The sequence below is a fragment of the Oryzias latipes genome, chromosome 21, assembly GCF_002234675.1.
Source record: "Oryzias latipes chromosome 21, ASM223467v1".
NCBI classification, from domain to species: Eukaryota; Metazoa; Chordata; class Actinopteri; order Beloniformes; family Adrianichthyidae; genus Oryzias; species Oryzias latipes.
In genome coordinates this window covers 19,566,515-19,592,422 of record NC_019879.2, presented here as the reverse complement: position 1 = coordinate 19,592,422, position 25,908 = coordinate 19,566,515, and the positions used below count along the sequence as shown (strand labels likewise).

The 25,908-nt window shown below is 40.1% G+C and overlaps 1 protein-coding gene across 1 annotated transcript; it reads left to right on the top strand.

The window, feature by feature from the left end:
* Window positions 1-25,436, top strand: LOC101168332 (neuroligin-4, X-linked). The gene is made up of 9 exons (XM_023950867.1): window positions 1-1,390; window positions 2,435-3,345; window positions 3,878-4,030; window positions 6,140-6,325; window positions 6,701-7,151; window positions 13,784-13,997; window positions 15,068-15,192; window positions 19,892-20,501; window positions 22,516-25,436. Exons 2-9 carry the CDS (start codon window positions 2,895-2,897, stop codon window positions 22,921-22,923), a joined length of 2,598 nt encoding a protein of 865 aa, XP_023806635.1. The 5' UTR covers window positions 1-1,390; window positions 2,435-2,894; the 3' UTR covers window positions 22,924-25,436.
* Window positions 25,437-25,908: the final 472 nt, after the last annotated feature.

Here is a 25,908-nt window from a genome sequence, read left to right as displayed (position 1 = left end):
TCTTTTGTAAGTACATTTTTCCACATTGAAGAGATTTTTTTGTAAATTACAGGTAATCTAGTCTGAGAAGGAACTCCTTCTAAGCACAACTAGCGCTACCAATGTGGAGATATTTTTTGGCAGTCTTGTCTAAGAAAAAAGAAGGGTTTCAAGCTCCGGCTTAATAAATCAGTGCCACTCTTTTTAATGATCTTTCAAAAATATGCACAACTAGATCCACATCGCCTGTTTTCTTTCTCCAGATATAAATACTCCGTCTTTGTTTAGTTATTTTTTAAGATAGAAGAAATAGGAGGAGTTTAGCAGAAGTAATGAGGAAACAAGTGCCAGAGCAAACAGGGAGACAAAGAGATGGATGGAGGGATTGGAGATTGTTATGGAGAGGAATAGAAAGTCCTGAATGCTGCTGCAGCAGGGTGTGCTGACGTGAGGAGTGTTCCCAAACACAGTTAGTAGCGACTGCAGACCAACTGCATTACCATACTCACACACACACACGCACACACACACGCACACACGCACACACACACACACACCTACACTCACACACACACACCAGTGGCACGCTCCGCCTCAGGGAGAAAGCTGCTTGCAGGCATTGCTGAAAAGAATGAGGACAGACTCTCCTGTTCTGGTCCTGAAGAGGTCACTGTGTTCTCCACCATCAACTGAGAGTTTGTGAGTGTGTGGGAAAACAGTCCACCGGGGCATCAGATTATAGCAAAAGTGTCTTTGCTGATAGTGAAAATGTTTTGGGGCATGTTCTACATGTGCATGCTGTTTCTTTCTTTCTTTTTTTTTGCATTAAAATGTTGTGCACCCCATGAGTGTTTCCTCACCTCCTTTACCCCCTTTTTCTCCAGCCTGTGCTCACTATAGGTGCATATCATTGGATCAGTGGCTGCTGCCTGCCACACTGTCCAATCGCATCTAGGAAGAGGAAGGAGAGAGAAAGAAAGGGAGGCAGGGAGAGGGAGATGGGGGAGGAGAAAAGCAGGAAAGAGAGGTAGAAAGGGAGATTGATCATTTAAACGTCCTGGGCCCTGCATTTTCACGCAGAAACCCTAAGATTCCGACTGCATCTGTCAACACTCCATTTTTCTCACCCCACCCTCCTCCTTAATTTCCACATTTCACTGCGTGCAGAGCCCTCGAGGGTCGTTTTTTTCTTCCTGTTCTTTCTTGTTTGGGGTTATTTTCGCTAACGAGACGTGCCACCACCACAGCCACCCAGCAGGAGCAGCAGTAGGAGCAGAAGAGGAGTATCTCCCCCATATCCCATCCCGGGCACGTCGGATAAGCCGCAGCGCAGAGAGCACGAGGCGAATATTGCGGTGGACGAGAAGAGGGAAGATGCTTCTCGGAGTCTCACAGCGGTCACTCTGCATGGGTACAGTACATTTTTTCCTCCCTTGAGGATTTTTTGCTGCGGCAGGAATGCATGTTGACTTTTTTGTGCATTTTGATGTGTCTGTGTGTGAAAAAGCTCCAACCTTCAATTCTTTCATTTTTTTATTTTTTATTTTTTGCTGTGGTCAGGATTTTTTCCCCCTTTCAGAGGTGATTTTTTTCCCCTCCAAACACTTGTTTCGTCTTTTTCTCCTCTTATTTATGAATTCCGATAAGAACGGCAGCTTTTATCTGTTCTTTCCATATGGACAAACGCAAGGGGAGGGTGTCAGGCGGCGGGTTTGCCTTGATAAATGGAGCGTTATTCATCAGCGTGTGTGTGATCACCACTGGAATGTTAACTAGCACCTTGGACAGCTCCGGCACAATCGAAAACAGAAGCGAGCATCTACGCGTTCTGCCAGGAGCTGCGGCTTTTCGCTTCAGCGTGGATGCGCGCGTGGATGGACGTGTGTTAGACAGACTGTGGGGTTTCTCTGTACGAATGCGTTTATGTGTTAATATTCTGCCCCCAGGCCCTCAGAGAGAGTCGACTGGGGAGCAGCTGTGTTTGTATTGAAGTAAAAGGAGGAGGAAGAATAAAGGAGACTGGGAAGAAGAAGTGCACGTTGTCACATGCTCCATACCTTATGCTACATGCAGGTCAGAAGCTCCGTGGTGTATTCAGGGCGTAATTAAGCATATGATGTGACCCCCCACCCTCCACCCCCCCTCTCACCACAAAGGGCCTGAGATCTGTGAAACAGTGAGTAGGGAGGATGTGACACAGCAGCCCTGACAGCCTGACACCAAGTTAAGCTGAGCGGACAACATCTCGTTTGGCCTATCTATCACTCTCATATCTATTTTTAAAGTGAACAGCAGGCGAGGTGGCACAGCCGTACCTGTCGGTCTGCCATGCGAGTCTCTCCTGTGAGGGGTCTATTTTGTGCATTTCACACGGTGATCCTTCTGCCGGAGAATAATTGAGTCCACTTTCTTTCTTTCTCTCTCTGTCTGCTTTTCTCTTCTTTCCTGTGTGCAGGCAGCAGTTTGGGATTGTTCTGGGGGTGACCGGAAGGAGAAAGTGACAGAGGAACAGTGATGCTGCTGTTTACATAACCAGAGACTCACAAACATGCACACATGTGCACACACACATATGTGCACAGACATGCACGCAGGCTCCAACTGTCAGTCCAGGACAAACACACTTACCTACTCGGACATGTACTCACAGTCGCGTATTAGAGGGAGTCACTGACTGAGTCACCACACACTTACAGGCACATTTTCACTGACTCACACAGACACACAGACACACACTCACAAGGGGAAAGGTTACTTGCAAGAGACAGGAGTGTGTGTTGCGTGTGTTATGGGCCAATCAGAGCAGCATCTGTGTGTGAGTGTCATATATCTTTAAGGGGTCAGCGTAGCCATAACCCCTCCAGGACCTTCCCTTCTTTCATCTCTTTCCTCATTTTCCTGCTAAGCACACCATCATGTCTGACCCAAGGACCTGCAGAATTTTCCCCCTTGGAGTTTTATCCCTCCTCCTGCCCATCTGCCTCTCTTTTTCCCTCCACTCGACCCCTTCATCAGCAGAGCAGACCGTGCCTGTCATTTCCACGGCTCAGGGCCGTATCCGTGGCATCCTGACTCCTCTTCCCTCAGACCTTCTTGGGCCTGTCATCCAGTATCTGGGAGTACCGTATGCCAGGCCTCCAACGGGCGACCGGCGCTTCCAGCCACCTGAACCTCCACTACCGTGGCCTGGAATCCGAAATGTTACACAGTTTGCTCCAGTGTGTCCCCAGTCTCTGGATGAGAGGAGTATGCTGGTAGATATGATGCCATCTTGGCTCACGGCAAACCTGGACATAGCAGCGACTTACCTCACTCACCAGAGCGAGGATTGTCTCTACCTCAACATCTACGTGCCCACTGAGGAGGGTGAGTGAACCTGCTGATGTGCACTGACTTTTAGGAAAAAAAGCTGATTTTTATGCATGCAGGGTTTAAGTTGGACTGGGGCTGCATGTTCAGGTTTGATTAAATCAAACTCTAAGATAAGAAACTGACATGGAGTGTGACCACAAAAAACAACAAGAAACAAACAAAAAAAAGCTGTCAGAGCTTGTAAGAAACACAAAAGATTTTGGAAAAAGCTTTACGTCTTTTGCCCCCTCCACAGCGGGCTGGTTGAACCAACACTTAATATGCAGACACCTGCGTCAGTTGCCATGGGGTTTACGCCCTTACTTGTGCAGGAAAGTAGGAAGGACACAAACTCAGTCATGCATACATATTGGTTCATTCACACACACACACATGCACACACACTCTGGAATGAACACTTCTATTTGCACCAGGAGCTTTAGATATGTCACCTTCACTGTTAGGAGACATTGCAATGCCATGTGTTGCTACAAAAGTCTGTTGCTCTCCACCTAAATCTGTCACTCAATATTTTTATCTTTACCAGACATCCATGAGGAGGGGGGTCAGCGACCAGTGATGGTTTACGTCCACGGAGGCTCATATACTGAAGGCACTGGAAACATGATGGATGGCAGCGTGCTTGCAAGCTATGGCAACGTCATTGTCATAACCCTCAACTATCGCCTTGGAGTGTTAGGTAAAAAGACCACGTCATTCCCTTATAATATGTAATCACGTTAAGTAAAGTAGATTTCCAGTTTAAATATTAATCATTTATCCTTTGCTGTCTTTTAATATCTTAAATTGTTTTATTTTGAAAATAAATGACACATTCCTTCTTGTTTAAACATGAATTACTTCAAAAGCCATGTCTTAGATTCATATTATTTTCATTCAGTAACGCTTTGAATAATATTGTCTAAATCCGACAGATAGCAATATCAGATGTTTTATTTATACCCACAGAGTCTTTTTGTGTCATTTTATTTTTTTAAGTTTAAACATGCGTAGTTTTTGTGTCACTAGTAAAAAAAAAAATCCCCGAAGCCATTTTTTTTTCCACCACCAACCTGATCCTTTTTAACTCCATGCCTCTCCGATTCGTTGCTCTCTGAGCAGCAAAAAAAAATTGATTCCCAGTGGTTTTTCTATTTTTAGACATCTATGCAAAGTTTATGAGCTGAACAAATAGAATATCTTACAATCCACGCAATTGAGGCTTTTTGTGGTTGCATTTGATATGATAATAAAGACTGAGGCAGGCGCTGCAAGGGTTAAAAAAATTCTGCGGTCATAAAGCCTCATTTACTTTATCACACTGCAAGCATGAGTTGTTTACGTGAACACATTATGCATGCCCTCACAGTGAGTAAGTCATGTGTGTGAGATATGGAGGAATCATTCAGCTCTCTGAGTGAACTCGTGCCCACATTCTCATAGGGATTTTTCAGACATTTTCATGAAAGGATTGTAAGTTAAAAAAAAATGCTTATAGCTTTCCTAATTGTTGCAATTAACTTGACGTGGAGTAAACCTTTACTTAACTTGATCAATTTATTGTTAAATAATTACAATTTAATTTTATTACTAAATCTGTACCTCGTTTATTTGCAGAATAAACATTTTGGGTTTTTGTGGCAAAGGATTTTTATGAATGTGTGACTTGAGGTGATATTAGGGGGATGCATCTTCATTGAGATAAATAAATACTGTTTCTATGTGAGGCAGGGAAAATGGGTAGGGGGACCATGTAGTAAAGATCTAGCCGTCTAGGAAGTGGTCTTGGGATTGCTTGAGGGTATTTTTGTGGTGTGCGCCCTAACAGCATCAGGTCGCCCCAGGCACAGAATGATTTATGTGAAAATGGCTTTGGCCTTGACACATTTTCTTTTTCAAACATCTTTTTAAAGCTTTTTTAAACTCCTGTTTCAAGTATTTATTCTGCCTGTGTTTGTGGGAGAAACCTCAGTTTTTAAGGAAAAACAATACAAGGAGGATGGATGTCAACATTGTGAGCCATTGAAACCAGTCCTATGTGCTTCTTTGTGTCTTCATCTCCATTCTCTGTTTTTGCCCCCTTCAATTCAACATTCACCACCATCATCATCTTCTTGAGTAGCAACACCCCCCCCATTCGTCTTCCTCCTCTTCATTTCCATCATGAGTCGGATGCACGAGGTGAGCCTTTGTACAGACAGCAATGTGCACTTGTGGCAGTAATTATTATCGTGCTATTATCATTAAAAAGTGGATAATATTCTGTTGAAATATAGAGATCACAAGCAGAAAAATATTTTCCCCAACTACTGCATATAATACAACATAAAGAAATTCCACCCTCGGGTTACTCTGGATGAATGCAATCTTCACATTTTGTTTTTTGCTTCAATGAATTTTTCAACAATGTGCACATAAGTGATGAAAAGTAGAAATTTAGTATCACCTCTCTCACTCATTATGCTCTTGTGTGCTTGAAGTTCACAAAATGAGCTTCTGCAGTAATGAGATATACCGCAGTGAAGGAGTCATTAGGATCCTCTGTTTACTTAATAACGTCCCCAGCAGAAGGAAAATGGCATAGCTGTTGATGTAATGGAATGCGGGATTGGTCTATGCTTCTGTTTTTTTAATGTTTTTCTTTACAAGAATATGCACGGACATGCAAGACAACATCGTCTTCCAAGGATTTGGTTGAAAAAGAGTCATTGTGAGACAGAAATGAGACGGACATTTAGTTTGAAATATACACAATAAACCCATTTATTTGCAACATGTTGACATTTTTTCACTTGATTCTATCTTGCAGGATTTCTAAGCACTGGTGACCAGACGGCAAAAGGGAACTATGGCTTGCTGGATCAGATCCAAGCTCTCCGATGGGTGAAGGAGAACATTGCAGCCTTTGGTGGAGATCCAAGCAGAGTCACAGTGTTTGGATCTGGTGCTGGAGCTTCTTGCGTGAGCCTCCTCACCTTGTCCCACTACTCTGAAGGTAGGCAAGAAGCCTTGAAATTTCATTGTTGACGTATGAGTCATTGAATCGGTTTTTGAATCGTGATAGTCATCAGGTTAAACAATGGTGTCTGATGTATTGGTCTTGAGTCAGTGATTAGTCTCTGCTGAGCAGCATATCACATCTTACATAACCATAAGCAGGATAATTCCAACTTTCTTTTTTCTTTCCTGTGAGTTTAGTGTTTTTGTCTACTTGATTTTGCATCTTTTGAACGGGTTGTGTAACTCTTCGATGTGCAGTCTTACAGCTGTTCTTTCATGCATGGATGTGTGGGTGCAAATGCATCCGTTAATGTGCAAATGTTCGCACACAGATGTTTTCAGTGAATTCATGTGTGCGTCTGTGTGTCAGATCTGTTCCACAGAGCCATCATCCAGAGTGGGAGCGCTTTAGCAAGCTGGGCTGTCAACTATCAGCCGAGCAAGTACGCTCGGATACTTGGTGAAAGGGTGGGCTGCGGCATTGATGACAGCACTCAACTGGTCGCCTGCCTCCAGGGCCGGAGTTACCGCGAACTTGTGGAGCAGAACATAACTCCGGCCAAGTATCACACAGCTTTTGCCCCCGTGATTGATGGTGATGTTATTCCTGACGACCCCCAGATTCTGATGGAGCAAGGGGAGTTTTTGAACTACGATGTGATGCTGGGAGTTAATCAAGGCGAGGGTGTAAAGTTCGTGGAAGGCATTGTGGACTCGGAAGACGGAGTCACAGCTGAGGACTTTGACTTTGCTGTGTCGGATTTTGTGGACAGTTTGTACGGATACCCGGAAGGCCGAGATACACTAAGAGAGAGCATAAGGTACGTTACTTTTTTCATCATCTGGAAGGAAAATAGTATAGATACCCTGCTAAATATTTTCTTACACATTTTGATGGATTTTCTTGTGATTCCAAAAAGATACACCTAAATGTATTTATTTAGGCACTTTTCCTCGTGAAATGTTTCATTTTTCTCGAATTGATCACTTAGAACTTAGAACATTTAGATCATATTCCCCTATAGCTAAAAAAAAAACTCGAATTGATCCTCTTTTCGCTTTCACACCTCTAAAAAGCCTGTCATGTGTGCAAGGTTAGATTGAATAAAAAAAGATTGGGTGAGTCATGCTTTATTGGAGGGTTAAATTATAAGACAGAAACTCAGGATCCTGAGTATAATTTTTTTTTTACTTATAGATGTAGAAAAACGCAATAAACAAATGGCCTCTTTGATATCGTAATACAGTAGTTATTTTTAAATTCAACTTCGTGTAAGTAGTAGCCAGGCAAGTCTAAAGGTCACAAATTGTAAATTTCAATGTATATTGTTAGTACTAGATGCTGTCTGCATATTAAGGCTGGTCAGAGAAAAGAGCAATAGTAATTGAATGGATTGCATGTGTAAAAAAATGCAGCTAAAGTTTCAGTGTTGATGTGGTCAGCTCTTCTGGTCAGTGGGAGGAGGCATGGCCTCTGTTTTCTGGCTTTTCACAGCTGCAAATGTTGCAAATTTATGTGATGTAAACACTTCTACTTAAAATTTTAAGCTTTATCTTTGACAAAATCATGGGACTTGGCGTTGTTCAGACAATAAAAACCCATTTTCACAACATCTGTTCCTGCATTATCACACTGCAGTGTTACAAGTGTCTCCATTATTCATCAGTGTGCCTGTGTGCAGCATGTTTCCGACAAGGTTTCCATCACATGTAATTTGTCTGCAAATTAGAGAAGGTCTGTTTGGGGTTTGGAACTTGGGACCACTAAACCATAAAAAAACTGCAGTTATACGAACACACAGTCCAATAATAGGCAACATTTTACGATCAGATTTTCGCAACAGCAATAATCTTGAGGAATTTTGTTGTACCTAACCGTCACTCTGTTCTGAGTTTAACCTCATTATTCTTTCTTAATTTGACATGGCCACCCATTCATATTTTAAATAGTTGGCTGAAGAAAAACGCAGCAGACTAGGACCATTTACTGAATGAAATTAGCATTCAGACTCATCAGCGTCATCCTGCTGGACTGTAGGCACTAAGGTTGATTGACTCAAATCACATGATATTGAGGAGAAGACACTTTTTTTGTCTTTCATAGCTTTATTCCTCTTTCACCTTGACTCACACACTAAAGAGGGAAGCTGAACCTTCCTAAAGAGGGTGACCCTTCATTTTAAAGACAATTTGCATTTCCTGCTGCTATGTGTTTGCCTGGCTGGGGCATGACCATTCATCTTACACTGCTGTAAATATGCTGAAAGGTCTCTTCTATTGGGAGTATTTCATTGTATTTAACCACCATTTTAACACCTATTAGCAGAATTGTTTATTTGCACCACCAAGTATCACGTTGCATTCCCACAGAGCTCTGTTCACAGGTTCAGTGGGAGTCCAGTTACAAGTAGCATCATCCCTGTTTTGTTTATTTACTATTTTATGCAATGAAAAGGCAGCCTATATGACCAACTGCATTTGTGCAATCTGCTGAAGTCAAGAAAATCTTACTGTTGGAGTAATAATAATATTATAATTTATTCCTAATTAAGCATACTACACATTAGCATATTAGCTGCAAAAATGTGTCCAAATAATATACAACTTCATCTACTTTTTAATTTTCAAATGTAATAACCTAATTAGTTTTACTAGTCCATACTGGCTGAGGATATGCTGAGACCAGTAATCATATGGAAGGCACGCAATGAATTTCAATAAGAACAGCGATCGAAAAACTATGATCCTCATCATATCAGGAAGTGTTGAGTTAAGATTTTAGATCTGCAATTATCAGTGAGAATTTAGGATAGGAAAGTAAAAATCTGAGGATGGAAATGTTTGAAATATTGCATAAGGAGCCTGCATGCATGATCTAAACAGGGTTTAGGGGATGCTGGTATGGAAACTGTGTGTGTGTGCGTTTGCAGGATTTTTATTTTAGGGAAACAACGTTCTAAGTGTGGAAGCTCACAGAAATCTTGTTTTTAAGTAAAAGAAACCCTTGTGACTAATGATGTGATTTGTGTTCTGCCTCAACAAAGACTAACCCTTTTTTGCTTGATTCTCAAAATCTTTTGATTGCAACAAGGATGTTGTTCTGTCACATTTTTAGTCTTAGTTTGGTTTAGTCTGATGACACTAATAATTTATAAGGTTCTAAGCATTACAAGGACAAAAAAGGGCAACGTCTCTCAAAAGCTGGTACATTTGGACTGTTTGGCTATTTTACCTTTTAGATCACTGTTTTTTAATATGTTTTGCAAAATCCATTGGGTTTATGTACCCAAGGAAAACTAGGATTAGTCCGTAGGTATTCATATATTTCATAGTCTTCATGGTAAGGTTACTTTAGTAGCATGCTTTAATTGTTTTTACATTTTTCTGCTAAGCTAAGATAATCATTTACCAACAAATCCATTTTATATTTTGTGTTGAGATAAAGCGATCATCATTTTTTGCCTTTTAGCTGCTCCCTTTAGGAGTCGCCGTGTCCTCCTCCAACCCTCTCCTCTGCATCCTTTGCTCACTCCAACCATCTTCATGTCCAACTTCACTACATCCAAGAACCTTCTCTAGGGTCTTTATTTAGGCCTTCTTCCTTATATCTCCAACCTCAGCATCATTTCACTGTCCTCTGTCTGTCCAAACCATCTCAGTCTGACTTTGCTTCATTATTTCCAAAGCATCTAACATAAGCTGTTTCTCTGATGGATTCCATCCTGATTCTATCCATCCTTGTCACTTGTATCCTCCTGTCTCTTAATCAGAGCTACCAGTCTCCAACAACATGGCTGCTCTCACCACAAACTTTTACTTGCTGACTTTTTGTTGTCACACATCACTTTCCCACCTACTCCAACCTGCTTGCACACACCTATTGACTGTTGATTCCACGTACTTTAGGTCCCATAGCCTTCTTCACATCTTCTCCTTGTAGCCTCACTTGTTGAGTCCCTCTGTAGATACTTTATTTTACTCCAACCAACCTTCATTCCTCTACTTTCCAAAGAAAACCTCCACCTGTTTAGATATTTCTTCACCTGCTTGTTGCTCTCACTATAAATCACAATGCCATTTGCAAACACCACAGAGTTTTCTGTCTAACCTCATCTGTCTGTCCATCACCACAGCAAACAAGAAGGCGCTCAAAGCTGATCCTAAGTGCAATCCCACCTCCACCGTGAACTCCTATGCTACACCTACAGCACATCTCACCCCTTCTTACAGCCCTCATACATGTCCTGACCAACTCCAACGTACTTCTCTGCTGTTCCAGACTTCCTCATCAAACCACAGTTCCGTTCTGTGTTCTGTCATAGACTTTCTCTAGATCTACAAAGATAGAATGCAGCTACATCTGACCTTCTCTTTACTGCAAACATTGCATTTGTGGTATTCTTCCTGGTCAGAAATCCAAATTATTACTCAAAAATACTCGCTTCTGACCTCAACCTAGTTTCTATTACTCTTTTCCATAACTTAATTGTGTGACCTGTCAGCTTTTCTCCTCTGTAGTTTTCACAACTCTGCATGTCTCCCTTTAAAATTGGGCGCCAGAACACTTCACCTCCATTTCTCGGGCATTCTTTCACTCCCCAAAATCGTCTTTAACAGCACATGCAGAAAACTCTGCCACCTCTCCTAAACTCTTCAATACCTCCACAGTTATCTTGTCAGGACAAACTTAATTTCTACTCTCCATCCTCTCCATCCTACTTCCTCACTTCATTCTTACTAATCTTTGCTACTTCGTGAACCTCTTTTTTTCTGTGCTCTCCCAATGCTTCAGTTCTTCAAAGTTCTCCCTCCATCTTTCCATCACACTTGTCAGTACATTTCCATCCTTGTCCTTCATCACCTTAACCTGATGCACATCCTTCCCATCTCCATTTCTTTGCCTTGCCAAGCCCTTCTCTGTCCTGTCATACAAGCCGTCATATTCTCTCTCTGTACTTTTGTCTTTTGTTCTCTAAGCGTTCCACCTATTAATAGCTTACCTTTTCCTCTTAACATACTCCTGAACTTCTTCATTCTACCACAAAGTCTCCTGGGGCCTCATTTATAAACGTTGCGTACGCACAAAAGAAGGCGTACTCCACTCTCTACGCAATAGTTGAGATTTATAAAAAGCAAACTTGACGGGAAAATGTGCGGTCCTTCACGCAAGCTCTGACCCAGGCGTACGCACAAAAACAGGTGAAATGAGAAACGGCGACACCGTCGGCAGATGGAAGAAACACGTGAAAGTGAAAATGACAATCCTGCCTCTCAGAAATAACATGAAGACTTCACAAAGCAAGTCTTACAATTACCAGCCTACACGAACACCCGTTTGATCGATCAGCAGTGAAACAAACAAAAAAATCAAACGAAAATTACAACAGAAATTCAAATGAACACTTATTTGCAAAAAGAAAAGTGAAAAATGTTCTGCAATATTGGTATTTTGTGCAATTCATCCTCATAAATAATATAGTTAACAGAACGAAATAATGTACAAAACTGATATTCTCGTCAATGTGTCCGTCTGGCGGAGCAGATATAGGTGCAATCAGACAGACTAATGGATAGATAGAGAGAGATGCATTAATTGTCCACTGGGGAAAGTTGTTTTCATGTTAAAACATTTCTTCATAAGCTACAGAATTATGGTATTCGTGCATGTGCCTTTTAGTTTGTTTTATTTTTGATAAAACAATGTATGGCGTATGTCTCAACCATTCAGTAAGCAACAAGAAATTACATTTGCGCTGATCAATTTCCTATTTCCACGTCGATTATTACCGATATCTGTAGCTTGTCAGATGCAATTAAATGGATGGAAATAAAATGCCCCATCACAATGCGTAATGACGCACAATGGCTGATCTTGGGCTCTTAGAAGATGTGGCAAATGGAAGAATTCGGAGTGAACGCATCTTTAGACAGCAAGAAGACGTGCTGGCAAACGAGGACGACTGGCTTGTGAGCCGGTTCCGACTTCCTCGAGCCGTCCTGTTGGACCTCTGCGGGCTTTTGGGGGTGTGTCACCCGGTGCATTTGGCGCGTCGGCGTCCCCCTGCGCCTCAGTCACCACTCCACTAAGGGATTCCCCAATTCTTGCCGCTTGTCTCTCATCAAGAGACGACTTTGATGTCCGACCATTTCTTTTTTATTTCGGCCACGGTCCGAGGTTGTGAGGCTACAGCATTTACGGCGTCTGCCACCGTTTGCCGCTCACGTGCCTTTTTGGCATTAGTAATGCCCACACTGTGCCCTCCAAACAACACTTTTCTCCTCTTTTCCACCTCGCCAACGATAAATTCTACTTCACATTGAGTGAAGTTACGTTTTTTTCATTTCCTCTCGGTGTGTGCCATGGTTTCGCAATCAATGAATATTCATTTGTGGGCGTTTCATGGACTATTTATGGGCAACTATGGGCGTGTCATAAAGCCGCAAAAGCTGCGCTGCATTTAGAATTGGTTGTGATTTATTAAGGGAAAGATGCGTAGGATGTGCGTGCGCACGGTTTAATAAATCCGAATATTTCTGTGCGTACGCACGTCCTATGTTTCATCCGTACGCCACTTCTGACGCAAATCCTACGCAAAGTTTTATAAATGAGGCCCCAGATCTGCTTTCCACATTCAGGTAACCCATCAAGCACCTTTCTCCCAGTTTCCTTGATCCCTTTAGTTGTAGCTGTGCAGTCATCTGAGAGAAACTCTTGTTTCAACTCCTTCCAAAAATCCACACAGCACTCTTCCTTTTTTAACTTCCACCCCTTGCTTTTCTGTTCTGCCCTTGTCTTCATCTTCCTCACTATCAGATTTATCCGGTTCACTATCATCCCACATACTGCCTGACTACATTCTTCCCAGCCACGAATTTGCAGTTGCTGAGTCCCTCACCATCCCTGCCCTGAACACCACTTCTGTTTCCCTCAACCATCTGTCCATTAATGTCTGCCCCAATCACCACTCTCTCTATAGGGATACCCTGGATCACCTCACCCATCCATCCCATCCTCACCCAACATCACACCTTCAACTTTGGGCTTCAGACTTTTCACCCTATCTGACACTCTCTTCACCTTCAGAATATTTTGGCAAACTCCTCCTTCAGGATAACTATGACTCCATTCCTCTTTCCAACCCCTCCTTCTGTCTTTCTTTGACCAACTTTGGTCCAGTTTCTACTGGCATCCTATGGGTCAACCCCACAGGTGGCAGCCGTCGTTAACCCTGGTCACGACTATCCCAGTATGAAAGTTCTTTTAGGGATTTTCATGATTGTTTCATCTTGGCATTATGTTGGATGGCCTTCCTGACACAGCTCTTTGCATTTACTTTGACCTGAGACCACCTCATGAAGGAGTTGATTGTGCTCCCTTGCACATTGTTGCAGTAGCTGCTTAATGTAAAATGTCATATGTGTACCAGCTTTGATAAGAAATGTGTTTTTGCAGATTCATGTACACTGACTGGGCTGATCGTGACAATGCCGAAACCCGCAGGAAAACACTGGTGGCGCTTTTTACAGACCACCAGTGGGTGGCGCCAGCCATTGCCACGGCTGACCTTCATGCTCAATATGGCTCTCCCACCTACTTTTACTCCTTTTACCATCACTGCCAGAGTGACGCAACACCACCCTGGGCTGATTCTGCCCATGGCGATGAGGTGAGATGCTGGGTTAGAGGCAGAAAGCTGGGATTGATACATATCTCACATTAAAATTATTTTATTTTGGTAGAGAAGATGTTCCTTAGATTAACATACAAGTGTATTTTGCTTGCTTTAAACATGATCCTGGATTTAATATTGGAGCTTACTCATAGGTTTTTACAACCAAACAAGCAATGTGTGCTCTTCATTCACAATGTTTACAGAAAATGCACAACTCGTAGCTGCATTTGCAAACCCGATGCTCCAGAAGCAGTTTTATTGGATATAAGGCAGTTGTTGTTGTTTTTTTCTTTTTAAAGCAACATGCTTAGATTACACAAGGGAATAAAGTCAAAGCTTTAGGTGTAAATATAAAAAAGACAACACATCAAAACTGAAATGTATTGTTGGACTCCTTTAGAAAAAAAAATGCTTGTTGCTTTTTGGTTGTTTTCAGTACTGGCACAGGCTATTTTTTTATTTAGCACTTTTTATATTTTATCAATATATCTAGTCCTTTTTTTTTCACCACCACAGTTTTTAAATATACACCCTGCTATCCTTTCACTAAGCCTGCTTTATTCCCTTTGGGGTCATGGGGTTGCTGGAGCCTACCTAGCTACCAAAGGGCAAAGGCGGAGTACCCCTGGGCGGTTTGTCAGTCCAGTGAAACACAGAAGGCAAACAACACACACAAACCCAAGGGACCAATTAGAGCCACCAATAAACCCATAAAACACGATTTTTCCTTTTTAGGGAAGCTGGAGAAAACCCACGCATGCACAGGGAGAACATGCAAACTCCCTAAACTGTGTCTCATAACTGTGCCAAAGTTTTGTTCTTAGCGAAAATCTTCCAGTGTAAGTAAAGATGACAAATCAAGGATAAAAAAGGAAAAGATAAAGTTGTACTTAATATGAAAGTGTTTTTTTTATTTTAGGAGTGTGAGGCTTGGCATTGTATTACAAGAGAGAGATAACTTCCCATTCTTGTAAAATCTAAATGTTTCAAGGTTTTCTTAATATTTTAGCTCTGATTTCTGCCAATATTTTACTGCAACTAATGTGTTGATTTTTCTACTTCAGGTCCCGTATGTCTTTGGTGTGCCCATGGTAGGTCCCACTGATCTGTTCAACTGTAATTTCTCCAAAAACGACGTGATGTTGAGCGCAGTGGTCATGACTTACTGGACTAACTTTGCCAAGACTGGGTGAGTAAACATGGTCTTGATTAAGTGTCCTTCAGCTACAAAAACCACAGAAAAAAGACTTTGTTCAGCTAAATGCAGAGTTAAAATCTTAAAAAAAAGGAAAAGAAATGCACAGACTCAGCATTATTAGGTGCTGCCAGAAATCAATAGTTAATCCCCACATACATGTATGTATTACATATCTCATGGTATTGACTGCCATTTAATTACCTTTTACAGTAAAAGGTATAGAACAGCTTAGATAACTTGTTTCCCTTTTTTCTTTTTGTGACTTCTTGGACACAATCTTTTGGCAACATGGTTTTACTGTAGGTGTAGACAGAGACTTTAACTGAATGAAAGTCTGTTCCAAGCCTAGAGACGGTTTGCTTAGATTTGAAAATGCGTTACGTTACCATCAGCTCCATCCTGTCCCTGTTTAATTTGTTGAACAAAGATGATCAGTGGACAAATTACCAACCGTAATCTGTACCTGCTTTATCCTAATGAAGGTCATTGAGGTTACTTGGGTCTGTGTCCGCTGCCGTTATGCAAAGACTTGGTACACATGGACAGAACTCCATAAAGGCAGTCAAAACACAATTTTTTTTTGATTGACAGTGCGGCATATTTAGTTGTGAGAATTATTCGATAATCTAAGCAACATTTTAAAGCATTTTCACATTTCTGTCTTTGACATCCTACTCTGATGAAAATCATATTAATGGGTGTTTTCAACATGTTCTTTTGAGATTTTTTAGAGGATGGAGGACTAAATCAAGAAAATTAAGGTTAAATTGCCTTTCTGAGTATTTATTTATTTAAATCATAGTGAATCAGAAGTAGATTAAAAAATACTGTTCATAAAAGAGCTTATTTGTGACAAAAGAGAGGAAGGGGTGAGGTTCCTCCGCGCCAACAGTCCTGCCCACAACTCACCGGGGAATATCTAATGAACTACTTCCACTCTGCAGAAACTATGTCCTAGAAAATGACACAGGTTTTGGCTAAAAATGGCATAATCAATTAGAAAACTACTGGGAATGATTTTACAATAGATCAAAAGATGATCAGAGTGGGTCTTTAATGTGCATTGGAATGGAAATCTGCCAGCTAATTCAATACATCAATGAAAACTGCGTTGCAAGTTAAAATTGACGAAAGTGCACTGTATTTTTTGCAAAAACAAACATTTCTTTTAAAAATCATGGGCAAGTTTTTAAGATGTTTTACAGGCTACTCTACATGTTAAAAAGCAAAACGAAGAAAGTGTTACGAACTAAGCAGCAGTATTTTGTTCCGTTTTACACACAAGCAGTTTTAGCAGTTAACAAATGTTGCAGGAACACAAAGGCATTTCTACCCTTGTCAAAGTGACTGCCCATAATTGTTAACCTTTTTTTTCCATCTCTGACAAGCTTAGCAAGATAAAAGTAATTGTGTAAGATGGTCCTTTCCTCTGCTGTGCTAGAAAAGAGTAATGGACAGTGATTAATCCAAATGAGGCTCATTCTTTGGAGACGTCTTCAGATTTATAGAGAAATCTGCTGTCTAGAGACCTATATGTGAAATCCTCCACAGATCTCTGCGCTCCAGCAGCAGGACAGAGCTCTCACATGCTTTGAATGTGACGAGAAAGAAATATGTTGGTGCATAAAGGCACAGCATTAAGCTTGCTGGTTTTAGGAACACGTACATTTTGTCAATACTAGCGCAGCAGGCTCTGGAGCCAAAGACGAGTGTGAAGATTCAGTCTATACTTCAATTATCAGTGCGGAAATTTCTCTGAAAAGAGATTTCACTCTGCTGAGATGATGATGGAAGTCTGCGGACTGGGGAAACACGGCGTTCCCTGATGTATACTTTGTAAGCCTCTGTGTGGGTGTTTAAATCCCTAGCTTGTATGTTGCTTGTTTTTCAGTAAACGGGTTGTTTGGTTGCCTTCTTGTGCCATTCGATGGTTTCGGTTGTTTGAGGAAACAAAAGTATGGTGGTAGAAATATATGCATGAATTTGTCGTTTCCTTTCTTTTTAACGTTTTGTGCCTGTCCGTGTGTGTCAGAAAAGTAGTTTTAGAAAACTGACTGTGCCAACGGCACGGTGAGAATCTCATTCGGGGTGTAGATATCTGATAGTTTTATATTCTTTATGAACTTCAGCTGTGCATCCAAGCAAATATTTTCTGACTGGTATAAAAACTGAACAATATTCATTGAACTATGTATAAAACTAAAGAAGTGAAAAAAAGGCTTCAACTGGAAAATAAGCCTTTAGAAATGTTTTCCTGCATCAAACCGTGACACTGTAAAATATTTTCTTTATGCCAGACAATAAAACTGTCAGCTATAAAATTGTAGATAACTTGTAGGCATCTCACACTTGCCATAGCCTTTATCCTTTTCTGAATTGATGGATGTTTAAAAAGGTTTATGTTCACGAAATGTTTGCTAGGTTTATATTTCCCACTAGCTGCTGCAACCTTTTAAAGACCCACTTTGATCAACTTTTGATCTGTAGTGAAAGCATTCCCAGGGGTCTTTTAATAATGATTATTTTTAGCTGAAATAAAAAAAGCTGTCGCCAGAAGTTCATTAGAAATTCACTTCTGAGTTGTGGGCTGTACCATTGGCGTTGAGCAAATCTGTCCCCCCTTCCCCTTCCTGTTGCTGAGAGCTATCTGTTTACACACTTTTCCACTAGCGTAGAGTCCTTCACAGTCACACCACCAACCTAATCTTACTGGTGCAACAAAAACTGTGTGCAATATTGGAGCTAACCAGCTGTACAGTTTTGAACCAGATGTCAGCTCACTCAGACGAGAAAAACAAAGACGTACATGGATCTATTTGTCTACAAGTGTATGGAGCAGAGGAGGGGGCTTGTGCCCCAACCATAGCAATTTCTGCACCACCATTACACTCTTTTTCAAACTGCATTTTTACATCTGCTCCTGATTCACAACAATCATACATACAGATATACTCAGAAATGCAACTTTAAGCTTAATGTTCTTCCTCCATCATCAGAAAGATGCCACAAGAACATGTGAAAAACACCAAAACACAATTTTCATCAGAGATGGTCTTTGAAAGCCATTTACCGGTACTCTGACAAATAGGGATGTTTTTTTTTTAGAAATGTAGATTTAGATACCCAAAGTTGAATAGACATTACAGTTTTTTTGGTGATTCAGAAAATATGAAAAATCAATTTGATACCCTTTATTTGAAATCCTTCTCTACACAACTACTAACTTTAAAGCCTTTTAGTTATCATTAATGACCACTTAATGACTACGTTGTTTTTTACTTGCACTGATGATCTGAGTATTTAAGGATTTACCATTTGATCTGCAAGCAGCTACAGCTCTGCCCTAATTAATTCTCTTCAGACTTTTCTCCAATAGTCTTTTGCCTCCAATAAAGACCAAATGATTTGGAAACATTACGGTTTAGTGTAGACTGTAAACAAGCTGTGTTTGGTTTTACCTCACAAGCAACAAAAGCAACCGTATAACTCTCTCTCTTAAAGCTTTGGCAGCAGGAAATTCAGCCACAGGCCTATTGAGATGAAATAAATGGCTAACATGCGATGTGAGCATCTGTCATTGATTTTTTTTTAAATCTACAAAAGTGTTAATTTTTAGATTAAACAGTTTGTCGTGATTTTAATCAACGTTTTTTTTTTCTGTATTTGTCTGTATTTATGTTTGTTTTAACCTTAGCCCACTTCTGTCTTTTTGTTACTTTATTGTTGTGTTTCCTTCCCTGATTGTCTGTTGGATTTTAGTCTGGATTCCACTTCAACCCAAAACATTAGATTTTTTAATCCATCTCGTGTTTTTTGAGTTTGAAATTCCACACTGGGCCCCACTCTTTTCTGCTAGATTGTCAGCTGTTTTTTCTCCCGGATCTCAATGTGTTTCTCTTTTTCTAAGCACCCACAGATTCCTACCAAGGTTATGCAACAACACGTTGTTTTGTGTGCAACTCTAGTATCAGCATTTTAATGCATTCCAGACTGCACACAAATGGTTTTTATAGGTGCATGTAGGCAAATCGACAATAATTTAGAAAAGCTTTGCAAAAGTTTACAGGCACAAGAAGGACTTTGGACTGTTGTTAACAGTGAAAGTTATTTTTCCCCGGTTTAATTTAATAAGAAAGAGAACAATGGAGCTTTCTGAGCAAAGTTATAACAACTTTATTTAAGAATAGAAATCAGTTTACAAATGTAAAGACACATTTTAAATGATAAAAATCTGTAAAATACAAAAAACATAATAATAAAAAGTCAACTATATTCTCCTGCAAGATGTGGTCAGATCTCAAATGTAAAAAAAATGTTACTGGAAAAAATAAAGGTCAGAGGAATGAAAACAAAATTTTATCTAAACATAATTGGTCTAAAACTTAGACACTTAAATCATTTTAATAAAGTCAAGGAATCACAAATTCACTACTATTTGATTAAAAAGCACCAGTAGTATTATCTGCCATAATCAGCCAGGCCATATTGTTATCAGCATTTGATTAAATTGATTAAAATCATCATTATCATTCTCTGCTATAATTACACGGGCCATGTAATTATCAGGATTTTGCGTTTTTTGACTTAATTTGTTAATGTAATAAAAAAATCTTGATTTGGTAATGAATGACACTTTTATTGTGTTGTTATTCATTTTTTATTCCATTTATTTTCTGTTGTTTTTTTCCAGTGATCCCAATCAGCCAGTTCCTCAAGATACCAAGTTCATCCACACCAAGCCTAACCGTTTTGAAGAAGTGGCCTGGTCTAAATATACTCCTAAAGAGCAGCTGTACCTCCACATTGGTCTCAAACCTCGTGTCAGAGATCACTATCGTGCCACCAAGATCTCCTTCTGGCTCCAGCTTGTCCCTCACCTGCACCACGTGAACGAGCTTCTCCAGTCGGTGTCGTCCTTCACCCACAGTCCTTCCCCACAGGATGACACTCCGTTTTCTTACACAAAGCGTTTGTCCAAAGGCTGGCCGCCGAGCAGCACGCGACACCCAGGTTCTCAAGCGGGAACTCCGCAGCCACCAGAGTCTGCTTTGGGCCAGAATGGAGTGGAAAATGGGGCTCGTGTGCCAAACGAGGACTACTCTACAGAGCTGTCCGTGACAATAGCAGTGGGAGCATCACTGTTGTTCCTCAATATACTCGCATTTGCAGCTCTGCTTTATAAGAAAGACAAAAGGCGTCTGGAGCATCGTAGGCCGCGTCCACTTCCTCCACCCAGACGAGACATCACCCCGGCTGATGTTGCAGCCCACCTGCAGGGGGAGAGACTGATGTCATTACAGGTGAGTTTAATTGCAAATTTCTTCACAGTTTAGGTCTAAATTGCATTGTGCAGCATGTAGATTGTAAAGAATTATGACACATGTCATTAATTTCAAATGAAATCTTTTGGGATCATACAAAGAGATGACGAAATGCTCCAGCTGACAGAGGCACAGCTGCCAATAGAGCACTCTTGCAAATCAAAGCCTGTTATCAGTAGATGTTATCAGTGTGAGAATCTGTGCGTGTCTGCTGTTGTTCTGACGACTGCGCCTGTGTGAACTGTGCATAACTGCCTGAACGGCATCTTACTTCTCTTCCCCCACTCAGAACACAATGCTTTTTGAATTCAGCCTGATTCCCTGAATTGTTTGAAAATCTTGCAGAAAAATGTTGGAATGAATCTTTGCAGATAAATTTTAACAATTTGCTTTTAATGTTTTTACACATTGCAAAGAACTAGTTAATCATGGCCCTTTTGAAGAACTACACAAATACATGCGTGCACAAATGAATGAATAAATGAGCGAACAAATTGAAGCTACCAAACAATGAAACACGAAAAGCCTGATTAATCCTTTTGTCTCAGCGGGGGAGTTTGGCATAAAGGGGAACACCTGCAGAGCATCCTAAAAACGAAAAAAAGCCAGATAAAACAGGGAACACTCAACAAGCTGAAGCCTTTTTCATTTTTTATACCTTTGAAAATCTTGTGTAACATCTTTAATACGAAGCATAGAAACTTTACCTTCATATTTACTGGCAAGAAACAACTGCAGGAAGTAATTGCGGAACATTTGTAGTAATTGACTAATGACAGAGAAACAAACAGAGTACTATATTTTTAAGTCAATAAGTCACGGAAGAAAAAAGAAGCCATAGTAAAGGAGAAAAAAAACATATATAAGTTGCACTGGAGTATAACTCTCACTTATTTAACAAAAAACGGCAACAAGAATGGACAATTCATCTTCATCTGGAAAGGCAAAGCATAGAAATGAAATAAATGAGAAAAATAAACTGAATATCGGCATGTGTCACTACCATAACCCATTGATGTTTATTTAGCTTAATGAAACATAGGAGCAATCTAGTATATCAGCATAACATGTGAAAAATGATTCAGATAATCATAAAAAGAACGCCAACAAGTCATCTTTATATTACCTCAAATCATTAAAACCGTTGAATTCTTCATTGCCTGTGTCGCTTTGGAACCATTCTTCTAAGCAAGGTGTAGGACTTAATGGCACTTCTTCTGTGTTGCTGTCAGTAGCAAATACTGATACACACACACTTACAGCACCCTCTAGCAGTTGTTGCCACATATTATTCCAAAAATCAGAAATACAAGTCGCACCTAAGTACAAGTTGTACCATCGGTCAAACAATGCAAAACATAAAAACTCGACCTATACAATAAAAAACAAGATAATCATTGGTTTGGAGTTATGATTCGAACATAAAAACACCTTTATAACTAAAACTATAATGTTCCTCTTTTCTTCAAAAAAATGACTACACTCTTAAAGGAATCTACTTTTAAAGGCACAAAATGAAATTTTCAATGGTCTTACATGATTACATTTATAAAATACAACAAAATACGACATTCTTATAATATCCACAAATTTTAATGTTGTGGTCACTACCATAGATGCTCTATCTACTTTGGCTCAGTTGATACTGTATTTAGGAATGTTTATTTGAAAACTTTCCTTTAAAAAAAGGTTCAAGCCAACACATTAAGTCTCTGTGAAGGATTTATTGTAGTATTTCTTGTCCATTTATGAGTGGAAAACTATTAACTTTATGATATGATTATCATGCATAGCCATGATGGAAGTCAGGTGGCTGGTAACTGAAAACGGTTTCACACTTTGAAACAGAAATATGTGGAGTTTTGACCAACTATATCTTACAAATCCCACATTGATTCATTTATATTAACAGGCTAAAACAATAACAACTCTTAACTGGCACTCATTAATTAATTAAAGTCATGAATGAATAAAATAGTTGTTTATTGTTCAGGTGAAGCAGCTGGAGTGCGATGCTGCATCAGCGGATGAGAGGAACAATGCTCACCACCATCACACTCTGGATACGCTCGATGCCCTAGATGGTTTGGATACGCAAGACATTTACAGCACTCTGGATACCGTGCGGCTCACCTGCCCGCCAGATTACACCCTCACCCTGCGCCGCTCTCCAGACGATGTCCCCCTCATGACCTCCCTGACCCCGGGCTCTCTGCCTGTGACCCCAGGGTCCCACCCTGTTACCCCTGCGACCCCTATGACCCCAATGACACCAGGATCTGTGGCAGGGATGAGGATGGGGCATCCTCACCAGGGTTACACACACCATAGCCCATACAGCAATACACACTTGCCACACACGCACATCTCCACACACACACACTCCACCACACGTGTATAACCACTGCCGGGCACATGCAGGGACGTAGCTCGCACTAACGCACACACACACATACATAGACTCATCACAGGCATACACACACACATAGACAAACTGAAATACCTCTACTAATTACTCTGCAGGATTGTTAACAGACGGGGCAGCAGACATTTTTAAGTAACAGGATGAAATGACGGACATCTGTGTGTTGCATGTCCTGGGACTTTTAGGCCAATTGGATCTAAGGAGATCCAGCTCTTTGGGGCATTCGCTCACGAGTTTGGACATCTGAAAGCCCACTTTGGATTTAAAATCTGCTTTTTCTACATCTGAGGAAGAGGAGGAGTGCTCTGGCAAAAGGGAACCCGTGACACTTTTCCTGCACACAAGCTGCCACCGTGCAGGCGTGCAGGAGGAACAGAAAAAAGGCAGATGGAGAACTGGAAAAAGACAAACCACACACAGACTGCTGATGTCAACTTGATCAACCTGTGAAATGTGAATGTAGCATTTTTTTTCATTAAAAAGATCAAAGGCCCTATCTGCCAAGGATCAAACTAAGCTAAGGGGATAATAATACATTTCAGCAGGCGTTCTATGTAAAAACAGACAGAGAGGAAAAGGTTGGGGATAAAAAGACAACATCAGCTGAAAGATAAGTTATTCGGGGAGAGATTAAGACTTCATTGAGTGGGATTTAGGCGCCGTGAGAGTGAGGTAAAAACGGAAGTGAGATTGAGCGATATGAAAAACGCTAACTCGGAGAGCGTGCCAAGAGAGAAGGCAGGCTCAGAGGAGGGAGGGGGCTTGCAGATGTACTGAAGAATCACTCTAACCAGCTATGTGTTAAACTCTTGTAAATACAATGGAAAGATACAGATGATATGTTATGATTTATAGCATACCTGCTCTCGAGTTAAAAACATGACTTATTTAACCACATTATTGCTTTCATTTCAGATATTAATATATTATTGTATAAATGTCCTGATGCAAGGCTGGTTATCTATCTATCTCACCCACTGTAGTATATACACAGTACCTTTATTTAAAGCTATACTTGCTATGCACAGTCATTCCAGTCATTTCAAAAAATGTGAGCATTAAGGTACTTGTGTCGTCGCTATGGTATAGGACTTTTTCATACTACATGCTGTCCATTTTTTGACCATTTGGATGATGAGCTTGTACTGTGTAGATAATGCAATATTGGTTTGATGATTGAGCACCAGCCAAAAACAACAAACCCTTTCAACCTAACCCCTTGATCCTTCATTTTTATCCCTGGATGGAAACTTGCCCTAATTAAGACAAATGGGGGAAGGAAAAGATTCAGGGGATCCTGAATTTTCTGTCAACGTCTTTTCTCTGTTTGTCTTAACTGGATGATGAACAAGGAGAGCTTCAAGGAAAGTCCACATTTGAACTGCTTTGAATGCAGATTGGCATCTGCTTCTTTAAAAGATAAAAGGCTGACATAAATTTGGTAAAGATTGATTGAATGTTAGACAAAGTTTGAAGGTAATATTTCCTCACAGTGATTGCCATTCTGTGTAAAATGTGTCTCTGTGTCTCCTATTATTTGAAGTCTGGAGTTTGATTTGCTTTGGAGCCATATTTGATACACAAAGTGATCTGTGAATGAAGAACAGAAGCACTGGTCAGCTTTGTTTGATGAAGTTAAAGACTCCACACTGAAGGTTAAGATGGCTTCAAACATGCTGCTTTTTAAGCCTTAATATCCTTGTAAACTAGCAATATTGTTTTTTTCTGTTTTTATTTTCTAACATAACAGACTTTAAAAACATGAAGGTCCCAAACATCATGAATTTTTCTAACTTATATAGTAACTGGTAGAAGTTTTGGCGTTGACTTCACTGTGAGTGCTCCAGGGCTAATGTTATATATATATGCTTTGTGATACTGAATATTGACTATTTATGAATTCAGTTTATGGAATTAGCTCTAATTAAGTAAAATACTGAAGATTTAAAAAGATTTGAAAAAGCATTTCTTTGCTACAACAAACTAAACAACTAAAGATCCAGGAAGTTAATCAACGCTCCCAACATGGATATTCCAGAATTCCCATTTTATCCCTTTTCCTTGTTCTATTACTTACCTTAATCCCTCCTCCCCCTCAGCCACCTTCTAATCCTCTCCACCTCCTGGCTTCTCTGTGTGACAACATGCAGATGTGTGACAGTTAAGTCTGTTAGCCTCCTTTATCCTCAATAATTTCTATATGAAGAATTTTTTAGTTAACATATTATATGAAAAGTCAACAGTATCCGGCTGAGAAACAAAGGATGTTTGCAAAACGATAAAAAAAAAACACTCAAACAATGTTTGACTGAGTTCTTCTTTTCTGAGACTCAGCAGATGGATGGATTGTGAAAAGCATAAAATATTTCTGCTGCATTTTTGAAAAATAAAAATATCAGTATTTTACAGTTTTTAAGCATTCTAAATGTTTTTCATGTCTTCATTTTCAGAAATATTTGCAATAAAGACGTTAGAGAGCTATTGCAGTAGTGATGTATGTCATGTGGTCGTTTTTCAATCATAGTTAATGAGAGGTCATTTTAAATATAAATGTCAATAGAAAAACCTGAAAAAAAATGTATCCGGCTTAATATTTATTTTGCTAATGGAAAATTAAAATAATATAAAATTGAATAAAGTAAAACAAAAAGTAACTAAATTAAAAAAAAAATTACATTGAATAAAAATGAATTAAAAAGAGGTAATATTGTGCTTTTATCAAAACCACGTCATTTACTAAATTGGAAAAAAAAAACTCTTTTGCCTCATTGAACTATTTCTGCTGAGGTCTCTGCAACAGCAAAACAAGGAGACTTTTACAGTAAATCATCACGGGTCATCAGCCCCTGCCAGCTGGCGAGAGAAACCCTGCGAGATGTGAAATAACCAGATTTCTGGCTGACTTCCAGGCTAGATTGATGTCTTCTACATTGTGTCCCTGTTCTAATCCCATTAACTGCA